We start from the raw sequence: 17,094 nt of genomic DNA, 5'->3' as shown, positions 1-17,094 counted from the left end.
AAGACCGAAGGCTGGATCTGGGCCTGACCACCCTAAAGGCTGGCCCTTCGCTGTCCTCCCACTCATTTCAACGGTGGGGATTGCTCAGCATCTAGCGGTGGGGCCTAGCCCAGAACGGTCTGATATTCCACCTCATGCGTTGCAACCTGCAAAGTGCAATTGCAAGTTGCAGCCCAGCCATCCTCACCAACCTAGATAAGCCACGTCGTCATAGTCATAGCTTGCCAGCTGACACGGATTGCCTGCAGCCCTAAGCTTTGTGGGGCCCACTGTGATGAAAGTTTTGTATCCACTCGTTCATTTTAGGACATATGCCCAAAACATGAAGCAGATCCAAAGCTCAAGTGGACCACACCATCCGAAACAGTGGGGATTGTACTCTAGCCGTTAAAAACCTCTCGGGAGCCGCGTAAGTTTTGGATCGAACTAGTATTGGTGTTTGGATATTCATGTTTTCCATTTATCCAAGTACATGTTGCCTCATGAACAGATCAGATTAGATAGCATGTAAACATCATTAGGCCCTAGTAAAGTTTCAGCAGCATCTTTATCCATAACTATTTCTTGTGTTTTAATCTGCATGAACTTTGGATCTACCTTATGTTAGGGCTCATGTCAAAAAATGAGCCATAGAAACGAACGGATTGAATGAATATAACACTTCAATCACATTGGCCCAAAATAGTTTGAAACGGCATTCCTTGCAACCAATGGGAAACAGATTAGGTGGCGTGTTGGGCGTTGGTGGGGCCATGCATGTGTTTATATCTACGCTTTATATCCATTTTGCCAGCTGATTTTAGGACATGAACCTAAAAACAAAGCTGATTAGAAGCTAAAGTGGATCTCACCATAATAAATTGGGGTGATAATGACACTTATTGTTGAAACCTTCTTAATGTTGATTGGAAAATAATGTTGAAAGTAGTAGACAATAATTCAAAAGGAGAACTCAAATAAATATGAAAATAAATGAAGTAAGATGAACTTGTTAATTTGGAGCCACTTGTCTTGAAATTAAAATTATCCTCTTTGGACCATGTCCCAAGTGCAACATGAATCACACGAAAATTGACTTCCAAAATACGACGACTATGGAGTGAGTTGACTCGACATCACACTCACTTGCATTCGTCGTAACGATGTCCCAACAATGCATTTGCCGTACACGAACTTGAACTAGTGTGCAGAACTTGAACTAAGTGAGTTGACTCGACGCCAAACTCCCTTGCACCAAAACAATATTCTATAAACTATTTCCAAGGCAAAGAAAGAAATACGTTTGTTGTGAATGAAATTAAATTAGATTAGACATAAGGGTTTGTTTGTTAAATTTGAACTATAAAGCTTGAATATGCAATATAAATTTGAAGTTTGAAAATTTGTTTGGTAAGTGTAAAAATTAAGGAAGCCGACTGCATGCTGAGCATGTCAGTAACCCACAATTGACTATGATGTTTGTGTTTTATCCACGTCGTACATCCATTGTTTTAGATCATATCAGGAACAATCCTAAAATGAGTTAGATCCAAATCTAATGTGGACCATGCCATTGGAAACAATGGTGATTGAATGCCCACCATTAAAAGCTTGTTGGGGACGTCAAAAGTTTTGGATGAAGGATATTTGTGTTTTTCCTTCGATGAGATCTATGTGACCTGATTATTGGATAGTATTACAGTGGCCCTTAGGAAGTTTTTAATGGTGGGTGTTTAATTACCGTTGTTTTCTTGTAGCATGGTCCACTTGAGAATTGGATATGTCTCATTTTTGGGATCATGACATAAAATGATATGGAAAATAGATTATCAGTGTGGATAAAACACATATACCATGGTGGACTCGTAGAGCATTGTCTCGTGGCCACCATGCTGCAACGTTAGTAGGCAATCCGAGTTGGATCTAGGATCCATTGATTATGTTGCGCCAAATCTAAGAACCATATTGTGTGGTGTGCTCGATGGTGTGTTCGCATTATCAAGTTCTATGGGCCCACCATGATGTATGTGTTATATCCACGTACTGTACATCTACACTTATTTGGCAACTTCGCTTTAGGTCATATCCAAAGCTCTAGTGGACCACGAGACCAAAAGTAGGGGAGAGGGGGGGACAATGATTTCTACCTTTTAAAACCGTCCTAGGGCTCATTATGATGCTTATTTGCAATCCAACGTGTTCATGAGGTCACACACACCTAAGTGAAAAGACAAACAGATCAATTCAAAACTTCCATGCCCCTAAGAAGTTTTCAATGGCACCGTTCAATCCTCTCTGCTTTCTGTGGTGTGGTCTATTTGAACTTGATCTACCTCATTTTTTGCCATGCCATAAAAATGTCTTAAAATGGATGGACGGTATGGATATAACACATATATGGCTCACAAAACTTGATGACCTCAACACACCTATTAGGTCAATGGTGTGCAACCCACCCAGCAATATTCCAACAGAGATTAGTACTACCCACCAGGACCTAGGAGATGTCCAGAGTTAGGGGTTCTGTGGGGCCTACCATGACATATATGTTTTATCTACACCATCCATCCATTTTTTCCAATTCATTTTAAGGCATAAGATAAAATGTGAAGCAAATCTAAGGCTCAAGTGGGTCACACTACAAGAAACAATGGAAATTGGGTGTATACTGTTGAAAACTTATTGGGGCCACAGAGCCTTCTAATCAAGTTGTTATTTATTTTTTCCCTAATCCATATTTGTGTGACCTTACGAAGAGATTAAATGGCAAACAAACCTCACAGTGGACAATACGGAGGTTTCTTGTTCAATTCCCACTGCTTTCTATGATGTAGGGCCTATTTGTTAATGGTGAAATTATTGCACTTAATGCGGAATTGGGAAGATATTCCGTGTGCAGTGGTGTTTGTTAATGTGTTGTTAACGCGGAAGAAGGAAAGCACTAAGTAGTTTTTCATTGAATTCTTTACGTGATATGAGTTTTGGGTGTGCCTGATATCTATATCATCTCTCAAACTTTATAGTGGGGCCACTATAACACATAAATTATAGCAGGGCCAAAGAAGTTTCACATATTAAAAATTGATTCGTGTTACGTAAGGTTGTCAACTGGCTGAGTTTGGGGTAGTCTCGACTTGGATTTTAAAATGTTTTACGCCAGGCCATTGGGCTAACCTTATTCAAAATTCAGATTTATCAGGCTTGGGCCCAACCCATTTACACACCCTTACTGTTGCTCTTTTTTTTTCTTTTTTTCTTTTTTGTTAGCTTGTTAGTACACCCCACCGACAGTTCACACATCACTGTTAGCCACCTCCACCAGGGAATCAATACCAAGACCTAGGTGTTGAGATGAGGTATCTTCACTCAGTCTACCAGTTGAGCTATGGACCTGGGTGTTACTCAATATATTTAGAAGAAAGAAAAGTTCTATAGTAATATACAAATGAATAATTTCACAAGAAAAAAAATATATCTTTTGAAAGAATCAACAAAGCATATTTTGTATTTATCATTAAGTTAAGACTCCCATTGCTGAAAAAATTCGACAAAAATTACGTAGCACTTTTGATATTTGCATTAACAAATAACACATAATGCCGAGTGCTTTCGAGACTAGTAAATTTTTTCATCGTCAACAAATAAGCTCCAAGTCTATTTAAAGGTTACGATTAGGTGCTTCAAGCACGGTTTCAAATGCATTAGATTTGTTGGGTTTAAACTCAACCAGTGCACACCCGAACACAATCATCTTTAATTTCAAAATTCGCACAAAGAGAAATATGCCAGTATACTTTCAGAGCAAAATCATTAGGTGAGTGTACTCTTTTATCTCTAAGGGCCCGTTTGGCCGGTCGGATTGGAAGGGATTGGATGGTATTGGAAGGGATTGGAAGTCAAATCCTGGGATTGGCCTGGCGTGCCAAACAGAGTCGGTGATCTGATCCCAATCCCAGGTATCTCAAGACAATCCGCTGACATCACCATCATTACATTTAAATCCCATCAAATCCACCCTAATCCTTCAAATTTGCCTGGGACGTGTTTGGTTTGAGGGATTAGAAGGGATGAGAAAGTTTAAAACCGGGATTGGTCGGGCGCGCCAAACAGACTGGATATAGCAATCCAGGGATATATCAATCCCATGGATCTCCAGACAATCCACTGACAACACCATTATTACCTAGAAATCCATGCCATCCACCCTAATACCATTCAAACCCTTCCAATCCACCCGGCCAAACGGGCCCTAAAATTTTCTCTCTCTACTATCCCCTAAGATGAGCTTGTAAAACGGATGGTCGGCCAGGATATAAAACACATACATCATGGTGGACCCACAGCGCGTGGGCAACACCACCTGATCCGCGTACTAACCGAAGGTGCTACGTCAGCTCAAGTCATCAGTGGGGCCCGCATTTGACTAAACCCCCATGCATGCGAAAAAGGGCTGGGAACACACCAAAACCACCCCATCCAACCTCTACACTAACAACAAATCCTCTCCATCCAATATCCCACCACTCCATAACAAAACCTATATAAGCTAGATGGATAGACACCCGAAAACCATGCACTCCATCTCCACAATTCAAATGGCACGGTCACTACTACTTGCACGCAGCACCGCAACTGGTGCCACCCAAGCCGGGCTCGGTGCAACCGCAGCCTTTCTCATGTGTGCATCGCATGCATGGCGATGGCGTCGACACGGTCCGGGCCCTGCGATCCAGCTTGATATGGACGCGAGGATCCTGACCACCAAAAGGGTCCATCAGGTACAACCAGGGGACGATGACAGAGGCCCCGCCAGTGGGCCACAAGTCTCTGTTTGGCAGAAGAATATTCTCATGGGGGAGAAATGCCAGCTCCGGGACTTCTCCGGCGTCATTGTATACGACTCAGCTGGCAATCTCATCACTGATGTGAAATAAGGCGTCTCTTGCTTTAAGTAGTGATGGCGTGCTCTTTGCAGGTGCCAAATATCTGTTGTTATTGAAAGTTGATTAGCAATGATCAATGACAAGATCTATGACTATTTGGATAGACTGTGATGTGGTAACTGTACACTGTACACATGGAACGTGTGGATATATCCTGACCATCCAAACATGGGCCCCATTGGGGATGAAGCATAGCTCCAAATTTTGGGCCTGTTTGAGAGCGTGGATTTGAAATCCTCATTTGTGTTTGGCACCCTGGATTTGAATCCCCTATAATCCTCAAAAGTACCTATGCATGATATATCTCTCGGGGGTTTGCATTTAATTACTAAATCAACTTTAATATATTTAATTAGTGTTCTTATGTAATGTTTGACACAATGATTGTAATAAGCCTGTTGAAATACATACTTTGCCCCAAAATGATGAAATTCCAAGTCTCAGATGGGCCACAAGCACAAGATCACATCCGAGTGACTAACCAACGGTTTTTAACCGTTGATTTACATGGACAATGTTTGGACGGCACAAATCATCGTATTAAAGTAATTATAGTGATGCAATTGATAATCTAATTGTTTTGGTATATCATCATCGGGCCATGTGCTCAATAAATTAATAGTGGAGTGACACACATGTTACAAGTCCAACTCTTGAAAGGATTTTAGATGTAATCGAAGCTTTCACCTTGAATTTCAAACCCCTCACCCCCTGAATTTGAAACCCCCAGTTACTCTATGGTGCCAAATATATCAGGAATTTGAAATCCCCTCAAATCCATGGTGCCAAGCGACACCCGTACTAGATACTCTCCATCTACGATAGGTCTCATTATAAACTGTTTAGATCATTGAAGCAGTAGCTGGATCCAACTCGAGTGTCTTTAAACCTTCTGTTTGTTGGAATGGCCAACAGGCGGACCAAATCATTCATCTTCATCTTGGGCCCCAGCACTGGGTCCTACAGGATCGGCCTGTAGGTCATTCCCAGATAATCCTGGGCACATGTGGGCACATGTATAAATTATTTGGGCCGTTGATCTGGTGGGGTGGGTGATGCATGGCCATTGGATCTCCAAACCCACCTGTTAAACGTGTATAAGCATTGTTTCGGTCCACATTCAACATGTATGATAAGGGCCAGCAACCACAGGTCACCTCCTGGATGGGCCATGGGCAAAATAGCACACCATTTCAATGTTCTTGTTTGGATATCTGTAGTAACAGTTTGGAACATTCAATAAGTTTTTGGCCTACGGCTGATCCAAAAGGCGTGGCCCATTGGTTAGACTGTCGGATCCGATGGGCAGCGGGGCCCCATTATGCAGTAGAGATTGTTCATACCTAGAGTTTCAGTATATACAGTTAATTTCATCAGCATGCATTTTATTATAAAAGTGCTAAGGCCATCTGTGCAAGGAGATATTCAAGGGGCAATCAGGGCAGAAATGAGATCCTAGAGGTTCATCAAATGGAGCGATGCTGGCCCAAAAAACAGGCCCTGCTCATCAGGTGAGCCACATGTACATGAGAAGATGGATGGCTAGAAAAGAAAGACCAAATTGATCAGATATTCAATTTATTGTTGCGACCCACCAGATGAGTGGACCTTCTTGAATTTTAGCCAGGGTGTACGCACAATGATCCCGACCCACAGTTAGCAAAACTCCATTTTAAACTACAAGTTGAAAAAAAAAAATCCGTATAATTGATTTAACTTTTAGAACTCCATATATTTCAGAAGATGGGCAAAAAAAAACTCGGATTTTTTTTTTTTTTTTTGACAAACCCAATTAAAGAAGTTTCTTTTTTTTAAAAATGTTTTATTTCCAAAAATTTCATATACTCGCCAACAAATTTCAAACCAGTTGGATACCTGGATGGGACACAATCTTAGGTTCATCCCAGCCATTGGTATTTTTTTTTCTACAGGTGTTAACAGTGTCATCAGCACCAGTCTGGAAGGGGGGGAAAAGCTTTAAAATGCATTTTTAGTGGCAAGAAAACACGCTCAAAGTTTTTATATAAGATTTCTCTTCTTTGATAAATATTCCATATAACAAATCAAAATCAGTGACATGATGCAACTGAATGGACTATCATCCATGTTGGGTTTTCTTTTTTCTTTTTCTTTTTTTCATATATGACAGACTGCATTTTCTTTCCAGTAATCTACCATGAGTAAGTTCACTGAAACTGACCCGCCTAGTTGACCTTGCATGGCACCCTGTATTTTACTTCTTGTATGAGAATTCATCCTTGAAATCCTTCTCCAGCTGTTCCCGAGATTCTGTTTTTGCTGCCATTATGACATCGTCGAGAAATCCTCTCTGGGGAAATTCATGAGGAACGAGGCTCCGATAAGTCTCGAATTGCTCGTCCGCTTCCTTCTTTTTGTCTAGTAAGCTGTAGATTATCCCCTGTAACATGACCATGAATGCTAACTGATTAATATACACAATGGCTGGTTTGGAATTGTTTTTTTTTAAATTTTTTTGTTTGTTTTGGGTTTGATTGGTAACCAGAATTCATTAATGGGAATGGCAAAAATAAAAAATAGAAATTGTATGGAGCGCAGTTTATGGATAGCAGTTGTCTATTTCTTGGTGGACAGTAATTTTCATGGAAATAAGACAGAATTAGGAAGAGAACATAGAAATTGTAATCAACAGATGACTTCAGAAAATAAAAAACGGACAAAAAGTATTAAAAATAAATAAATAAAAATTCCTGACTCATTTGGGTTTGTTCTGGTTCTTTAGCCATGCATTTTATTTGGTTAACGTTTTCACTTGCTAGGTTATCTGCGTAACAAATTGGATAAGTTTATTTGGGCATGGAATTTCATGATTTTTCACGATTACTCGGTCTATTTTTTTGCAAAATTTTATGATATTTGGTGCAACCAAACACACCCTATATAATTGAATTTTATTAAGTGAAATTTGGAAACGACTTGTACAGAGGGGAGGTTGCCCTAGATGGGGGTTGCTAGCCCACGTACTTTACGCACAGCAACCATGCCAACCTGGTGCACATGTACGAATCTAAGTGGTGGAAAAGGCGAGCTCCCTCTGAAAATGAGCTGCACACACATCAGGCCAGTCCACTCATCAAGCAAGCCACCCTTGTTCAGTAGCAATGGACCGTTCAAACAACCTGCCAACCACCCGCATTAAAAAATGCACATGCTCCTCACCTGATAAGTGAACTGGCCTGATTCTGTATCAGAACATCTTAATTGTGGACACGCCTTATGGAACACTCATATATGCTACACATGCATCAGGCTGGCATGCGTGCAGCATGTGGGAAGTGCATGTGTGGCTAGCAAACCTCTGCCCTAGATACAGATCATATCCAAGCATACCACATCTAGCGAAACCATTGACCATCTCATTAACCTCTCATCATCATCATCATCATCTAAGCCTTATCCCAACTAATTTGGGTCAGCTACATGAATCTTGTTCTGTCGTTCCAATTTACCAAGGACCATATCACAGTTAAAACTATAGGTCATCAAATCTTCTCTTACCACCTCCACCCACATTCTTTTCAGCCGTCCCCTAGCCCTTTTAGAGCCTTCAACTTGAACCAACTCACTCCTAACCAGTGCAGTTCTTGGTCTTCTTGTACATGGCCAAACTATCTAGGTTTACTTTCCATCGTCATATTACCTATTGGTGCTACTCCTAAGTTCCCTCAAATCATCGTCATCATCTAGGCCATATCCCAACCAATTGAAGTCGGCTACATGAATCATGTTTCGCCATTCCACTCTATCAAGGGCCATAACTTCAGGTAGACCATAGGTCATTAAGTCTTTGCTTGCTACCTGCACACACGTCCTTTTGGGCCTTCCCCTTGCCCTTTTAGAGCCTTCGACTTTTATTGACTCGGTCCTCCTAACAGCCGCAGTTCTTCGCCTCCAACACACATGATCAAACCATCTAGGTTCCCTTGAATGCATTCATTTCTAATTCATGATGAAATTAAATACAAAGGGTTGCCATTACATCTGATTTGATCGTCTGTAGATGTACACAGGTCACTATTGGGATAAGAATGATCCTAATTCCAAAAGTGATTTGAGGCAGAGATAACAGGAAATTGGAATCCCACTCAATGTGGTTTCCTTTTCACCCATTATTATCCAAAATGAGGGGATGAAAAGAGTGGAAAAACAAAACCGAGCACAATGTAGTTCCCAATTTTTGCATCGCTCTAAACCCAAGCAGTGAGTACGTAGAAAACTGCAAAACTAATCTTGAATTCATGCTACATACAAATGGGCCCTTTGCTAAAAAATATAAATAAATAAATAAAAGTGAACTACATAACTTGATTAGATTGACGGACTGCAGAGAATAAAAAACATCCATGCAATGTTTAAGAATGTACTAGTAAATAATACTGACCACTCGTACGTGAAGTTCGCACTAGTGTTGTCATATGCGATTGCATATGTCATTTTGAGAGCATGGACCATATATGCCATATTGGCAGATGCAGTTTTTGGTCTGTTGGGCTTTATGCGGTCGCACAGAGAAGCATGCAATCACATAAGACATCATTATGCAGTTATACCATTGCATACTCAGTATAGAATAGCATAATGTTCCAACGGTTGGACTTTCTTTCTTTTTCCTTTTTTTGCTTCATTTTCTCTCGCCCTACTCTCTTACTCCCATAAATATTCATTCTTTTGATTACTTGTTAATTGACTTGTTATAGATTAATAGTCTAATAGATGTAATAAATATAAAAATGTTAATGAAATTAGTAATAAAACTATAAAAAACAATTCCCTACACTTGTAGTAATTTTACATATGTTTCTCAAAATTTTTTATAATCTTTTTTTCCATTTTCCCTTGATTTTTCGGATTTTTTTTCAAAAAAAAAGAAGAAGAAGAAAGTTTTGGGGGTTACGCAATCGCATATGTGCACAGTCCCCTTGGGTCGCATGGGATCACTTATGCCATTTGACAACATCAGCTACATGAAGCTCGTTTAATTTGTGTGATGTTAAAGTTTTGAAATAAAATTAGAAATCATGCCTACCATGTTTGTCAAGAAAGATGAGGAGACTGCTCTTACCTGACAAAGGTGGGGCCTAAAATCTCGAGGATCCTCATTAACCAAATCTTGGAATTTCTTCAAGCCCTCATCTAAGTCACCCTGCATGACAAAGCAACTTTATTTGTTGTGAACTAAGCAAACCACAATTACACGGTCTATGGATTTTCTCTCACACAGTGAAACAGTGTGATTGAAAATAATGTCTTTTGAGGTATTGCCCTCCTAGAAATATTCGGGTGTAGAGGATTGATATTCCTCTTTGTGGAACAGGTGTGACTGTGGCACACATATGTGGCATTCAGGCAGTTCACAAGGTGGGCCTATGAACATATGCTGGCCCAAAATAGGCCAGTCCATTCATTGGATGGGCTATGCCTACACATCTACAATAAAAATGGACAGTGAAATAAATTGCCGAGTGATCGACATTCAACGTACAGGCTGGCCAACCTGATGAGCACACAGGCCCATGTTGGCAAGGGCATGTTCATGTGCCTCTCCTAATGAACAGCCCGGATCTCACATGTGCCATGAGGATTCTCAATCCTGTTCATGTGAATAATCTTCTCATTTATTTCATACATATTAAACCATGAATGGCACTTGATCCTGCCAAAAGCAACTGAAACTGCTAAGATTGCATTACAACCTTTACAACATGCATTTGTGCAATCAAGATTTTTATGTTGCGCTCCTCAGTGAGTCTTTTCTCAGCTTGAGCAACTTCCAAAGCTTTATTCAGCATCTCAAAAACAGCTACACCTTCACGATTCTTGTGCATCACCAATGCCAATCCCTAACAGGCAGAACTGTTAGTTTTTTTTTGTCTCTCAGCTTTGATAAGAAGTTTTCACAGAAATAAATGTTGGAGTTTTAGAAATCTGATTAAGAGAAATAAATATAACATGACATGGTTAGAAATACATTATGGGTATCACGCTGTTTGGGAGTGGTTTATCAGAAAATTGTAATTGATCTGAATTGGAAATCTTTGAGAACAGATAAGCAAGGACCCAAAATTCCTGGAACTGGTTATAAAATAAAGCAATAGTATTCTCAGTAGTTTCAAAAAGTGGAGGATCAATGTTTTGATCGGGGCTTCAGTTGCTGAATATAGATGGGGTATCCTGTGATATGTCATATGGGTATGGCTCATGTTGCCAACTGGTTGTAGGCTTGGAATGAAAACTCACAACTCCAGTCAGACTTGGCAGGGCTTAACTTCCAACTTGGACGAGCTGACCAGGTGATTCAGGCAAAGCCAATATTGGAAAATTTATTACCCAAGTCAGACTCAGCAGGCCTTAACTTTCCAACTTGGCCAAGTTAACAGGGTGACTCAGGCAAGCCAAATTTTGAGGTGACTTCTTAATGAATTGCTATGGTGCGATGGAAAAGTGCGAAGCTTATTTGCACAATTCATCTAACTAGGTGACACTCCTTCAAATTGCGCTTTGGACTCACACTCCCGCTCCTACTCCCTACCTGTTTATACCTGAAAATATTTTAACATAGACGCTTTCTCGGTCCCACACCCAAATGCATTGCTGCCTTGCTTCAAGCTTCATGCAACTATAGTGCAAGTGCATAAAGTAATTGCTATAGAAATATGATATTCGTTCCTTACATGGCTTGTGTGAATCATGTTTTTAGGTGACTTCTTCATGAATTGCTATGATGTCACCGAGAAGTGCCACGTGTGTAAATGAATTGTTATGGAAAAATCAGCAGCAGCAGCATCTAAGCCTTATCCCAATTAATTGGGGTTAGCTACATGAATCTTGTTCCACCATTCCACTCTATCAAGGGCCAGACCTTCAGATAGACAATGGGTCATCAAACCTTTTCTTACTACCTATATCCATGTCCTTTCAGGCCTTCCCTTTGCATTTTTAGAGCCTTCAACTTGTACCAAACCACTCCTAATAATTGGCATAGTTCTTGGTCTCCATTGCACACAGTGTTCGTAGTATCGGTATCGTTACATGTATCGCTGATCAGGGATACAGAAACATGTATCGATATCGCTGGTACCAAGAAATGTATTGTTGATTGAGGGAAACATTAGGGAAACATGGGGAAAACAGTGGAATTTTTCAGTGAAACTTCAGGAGAATCTAACATACACATATTTGCATATTTAGGGAGCAAAAATTTGCAGAGAGATTAAAAAAAAAAAAAAAAAAAAGAAGAGCACACATCATAAGTTTCCATTTAATAGGGGCTTAAAGCATTTGTTGTTGTAAAAATGAGTGCAATAGTAACTCAAATGAGTTCACATAATACAAATACAGGTGGCAAAATGAGTTCATCCTTCCATACATCCATACATACATACACATGCAAGCATACATACATACATACATCCATGCATACATACAAACATGCATCTATAAATCCACCCACCCATGCATGCATACACACATACATGCATGTCTAACCATCTATCCATCCATCCATGCATCAATCCATACATATCTAACCATCCATCCATCCATCCACCCATCCACCCATATATATATACATACATGTCTAACCATCCATGCATAAATACGTATACACGTCTAACCATCCATCATCCATTCATCCATACACACACATGCATGATCCATCTATCCATCCATGCAACACACACACACATCCATGGATGCATACGCATTTCATAATACAACCATGCATTCATACAAAAATAAAATAAAATCAAAGGGAAAATATTTTTTAAAATAAACAGAATTTTATTTTTAAATATTTCATTGAATAAACTGATTTCCACCAACAAATGCAACCCATTGATCATAAACATGGAACCATAAATAAACATGCAACTAACCCCTAGTGCAAGTTGATAGCAATTGGGAACTCACTTATCTCTCTACTAGTGGTCCTCAAATTTGTTGCCACTCCCTCATACATATCCCTGATCACATCAATATATCCTCTTAAAATTCATTTCTTTCCCATCACCCACCAAATTAACTCTCTAGGAACCCTATCATATGCTATCACTAAGTCAATAAAGACAATGTGGAGATCCTTCCTCCTCTCCCTACATTTCTCCATCAATTGTCTAAGAAGGAAAAAAGCTTCAGTGATACACCTCCCAGGCATGAAACCAAACTAATTTTCTAACACATTCGTCGCATGCCTTAATCTTTGCTCAATCGCTTTCTCCCAAAGTTTCATGGTATGCTTATAAGTTTAATCTCATGGCAGTTAGTGCAGCTCTGTATGTCTCTTTATTCAACAAGTAACACGGAACTTTTCCTCCATTCGTCTAGTATTTTCTTCAATCTTACAATCTGGTCGAGAAACCTAGTCAACCAAAATAACCCAGTGTCTCCCATACACTTCCAAAGCTCTATTGTTATACCATCTGGTTCGAGGGCCTTTCTTGTTTTCATCTTTCTCAATTGCCATGGAAAGCTTCCAAAGCAATGTTATTTTTCAATTGCTTGGGAAAAATGATATATATATATATATATATATATATATATATATATATATATATATATATATATATATATATATATATATATATATATATATATATATATATTATTTACAATTTGTCAATCTTTTCACAATTTTGTTTAATAAAAGAAAAAAAAAAAGAGGACTTCGATGCAAGAAAATGAATTGCTATTGAAATATGACAATTGTTCATTACCATGTGCGTAATTTTATTTTTTTACCAAAAATAAGGACTTCCCTAGTTTTTTACACTCCAATATTTCCTAATCTTCCAATTTTCCCTCAACTATTTTCCTTTTTCCACTCCTTGGTAAACTGATAAGCATGGCTAAGCATAGAGCAGAGACGTATTTTGGACCTCGTGATGCAACTTGGTATGGCCCCCACCTAATCATGTTAGTCATAACTCATAGGAACCCATCACTTATTTTTGCAAAAAAGAGCGTGTTGCGGTATGCGCAACAAGCCTACACCAATCTCCATGGTGCTATTTTTACTTAGCGTTAATCAAAAGTTACTTTATTTGAAAATAATGGCTGAGATTAGACTAGATCAAGGGCCAAGATTTGGTAGTGCTATGGGGTCACGTTTAGGGATTTGAAAAGGATAGAAGTAGGTAGTCTTTCAGACTGTTTTCAGTTAAACAAGGGCTGAGATTTCCCACCAATCAAGGGCTGAGATATATCGTATGGTTTGTTTGGTTTGGGAATATATATACATATGTCAACAAACTCTTTAATTAGTGATTTTAATTACATTAGCTGGAATTTTTAGATAAGATTTTCCTCCATGTTGTGAGTACGATTTTCCAACTCCAAAGGTAAAATCGCACACTGATAATCATGTTTCCTTTTCCATTATTTTGTTAGTGTTGAATCGGTATCTCTAATTGGATTTACATGCAAATTAGAGTATTGATGCATACAATCAGCTCCCTACCTTGCACCAACTTGCATTACACATCTTAACAACCTACATTTACATAGTTATAATTTATAAAGGTGTAAAATCTAAATATCTGACTTTGATGGTTTGACGCAACTTCCCAATGCTTCGCACTTGTTGTATGCATGAGACCCGCCTAATTACTGCACTTTTTTTTTTCTCCAGGTCATATTATTTGGGCCCAACTTATACAAATCTCAGATGTACCGTAATCCTCTACAACACCTGTTTTACACAATGCCTAAAACACCTAAGCTCTTTGGGATCCACCATGTTGTACATGTGCAATCCACTTCGTCCATCAGTTGTACGGCTCAATGCTAGGCCCTAAGGCCAAAAATCATCCAGATCCACAATTCATGTCAATCACGCGACAGGGAACACTGGAGATTGAACATCAACCATAGGTTTGCTTGTGGGACTACCATGGTGTGTATCTTTCATCAAACCCATTCACCAGGTGTGACTCACCAAGATGAAGGGGGAAAAAGCATGATCCAAAACTCATGCATGCCACAACACATGAACTTAGAGGCCTTAGACGTAATTTTACATTGTTCCCCTTGGTGTGGCCCATTTGAGGTTTTTACTGGGATGATGTATGTACGGTGAACAAAAGAGCTATCACCTGATTTGTGGAGTGATTTTGACATATACAATGTGGTGGGCTCCAAAGAGCTTGGATGTTTTACGTGGTGCATAAGACAGGTGTTGTAGAAGATTCCAGTCCATTTCAGATGTCCCACAAACATGCCAAGTCGATAAATGTGTCCTACATGTAAAGGTGCTATGTGGACATACATACAAACATTTATACAAACAGATTGCAGGCTACAATACACTAAAAGGAATCAAAGATTCATACATGCAAAGCTCTAAGCTGGAGAGGCCTCTCTTCCAAGATCTCCTTAAACAATTTCTTTGCCTTACTCAGCTGCCCCATCAGCTCATACGAAAGAGCCTGCAACAGTCTCCACTCCACCTCGTCAGGTTCGACATCTATCAACCTCTCAACATACTTCACAGCCTCCTTCGTCTTCCCTTTCCTCATCTTCCCATACAAAACCACCTTCAGAGCCTCAACATCTTTCGGATTCTTCTCCAATACCTTCAAATGAAGCTCCTCATCATCATCCTCCCCATCTTTCCCACTCTGGGTCTCTGCCTTTTCCTCCGTTGCAGCCGAAAAACCAGCATTCGGGGAAGTGGGGAGCGCCAAAGCAGGCCTAGCGTTGAATCTACTAAAAAATAGAAAAGACCCAAGAAGGAAGATAGCTAGCTTCTCTACATGGGCTTTCAAGACATGGGTTTTGGTCAGCTTTGGTGATTGGTTTTGGATAATTGAAATGGGATTGGGATTTTGGAGGGAAGGAGAATGGTGTTTGGAAGGTGAGAGGAGAAATGGGAATTGGATGGAATGGGATTTGGAAAGATGGTGTTTGGGAGGGAAATGTGGAGGAAATGCTTGTTTGGAGAATTTGAAGGAGTGGGGTTTTCTTGTTTGGGAAGAAGAGAAGGAGAAGAAGGTGAGATGGGTGGATGAAGATGTACAATCCATGGGTTGAAATGTTATGAAAAGAAGGCCCTTCCTCTTTAGATTACAAGTCCATTTGAGCAGGTTTCTGTGAGACCTATCTTTCTCGCATTTGAAAAAAAAAAAAAAAAAGAAGAAGAGATTCAGGAGTAGAATTCTTGGATTCAAGACTCCCAAGTAGACAACCAAAACAAGCAGGAAAACTTCGATACTCTGGCTTTAGTGGGATGGATGATGCGCAGGCACTTGAAATTTACTTAACATTTGAATGACGGGCAAACAAGTGGGCGTGGCTTCGGTGGATCCCCGTACCACTGTAGAGCCCACCGTGATGTATACGTCTTATATCCACGCCGTTCATTCTTTTTGACAGCTCATCTTTCTAGATGAGCCCAGAAATATCACACCACATAAACAGTGATGATTGAACAACCACAGTAAAAAACTTCTTGAAGACCATACAAGGTTTATTTGTGATCCAACCCGTTGATAAGGTCACAAAGACCTGGATGAAAGGACCACACAATATCAGCTTCATCCAAACCTTGTGGGGCCCCTGAGAAGTTTTTAATGATCAATCACCATTGTTCCTGCGGTGTGGTCCATCTGATATTTGGATCCTCTGCATTTTTGTCCTTGTGAACGCCCTCTCTCGCCTGGATTGCGGGGTCACAACCCTCTCTTGTTTCTTTTTTGTTAGACTCTCTTCTGTTTAGGTAATAATTATCAGGTTCGGATTACATCTGGAGTTCGCTCTAATGCACATACCTGTTTGTGGAATTTTCACTTGCTAAAATACGGCTTCATAATCTATTGTCGATTAGAACATGTAAAATCACTTAGAAGATGAGAAATTACAAAATTTATTGGTCTCGAGTAACTCGTGCAGTTGTTATGTGAGTTGGTTGTTATGTACCGTAAATTTTAGATAAAGACCTCTGTTAGTCTTTACTCTACACGGCTTTACCAGTTTTAAAAGACTCAGGGGAAACTTCCAATGCTCTACTATATTAAGTCACATTGCGTTCAGCTCCAGAACGCTGGGTGAGCGAAATGAAAAAAAAAATTAAAAAAAGAGTAGAAGAATATACTGTGTTAAGCCCTACAACGTTGGGTTATAGGACCATGGGCGGGCAAAA

At 39.8% G+C, this 17,094-nt stretch overlaps 2 protein-coding genes across 2 annotated transcripts; one reads left to right on the top strand and one right to left on the bottom strand.

Moving 5' to 3' along the window:
• The first annotated feature begins 4,529 nt into the window (after positions 1–4,529).
• Positions 4,530–4,913, top strand: LOC131248373 (uncharacterized). Its single transcript, XM_058248643.1, has one exon. It carries the CDS (start codon positions 4,530–4,532, stop codon positions 4,911–4,913), a length of 384 nt encoding a protein of 127 aa, XP_058104626.1.
• A 2,038-nt stretch (positions 4,914–6,951) lies between these two features.
• Positions 6,952–16,136, bottom strand: LOC131253978 (protein SLOW GREEN 1, chloroplastic). Its single transcript, XM_058255054.1, has 4 exons — positions 15,287–16,136; positions 10,655–10,801; positions 10,024–10,104; positions 6,952–7,341 (listed from the first exon to the last, which is right to left on the bottom strand). The coding sequence occupies exons 1-4, from the start codon at positions 15,977–15,979 to the stop codon at positions 7,156–7,158; spliced, it is 1,107 nt and encodes a 368-aa protein (XP_058111037.1). The 5' UTR covers positions 15,980–16,136; the 3' UTR covers positions 6,952–7,155.
• Positions 16,137–17,094: the final 958 nt, after the last annotated feature.

The sequence above is a fragment of the Magnolia sinica genome, chromosome 1 (assembly GCF_029962835.1).
Source record: "Magnolia sinica isolate HGM2019 chromosome 1, MsV1, whole genome shotgun sequence".
Classification (NCBI taxonomy): domain Eukaryota; kingdom Viridiplantae; phylum Streptophyta; class Magnoliopsida; order Magnoliales; family Magnoliaceae; genus Magnolia; species Magnolia sinica.
Note: the sequence above shows the minus strand (reverse complement) of the source record. Positions and strands in the feature narration are given on the sequence as shown.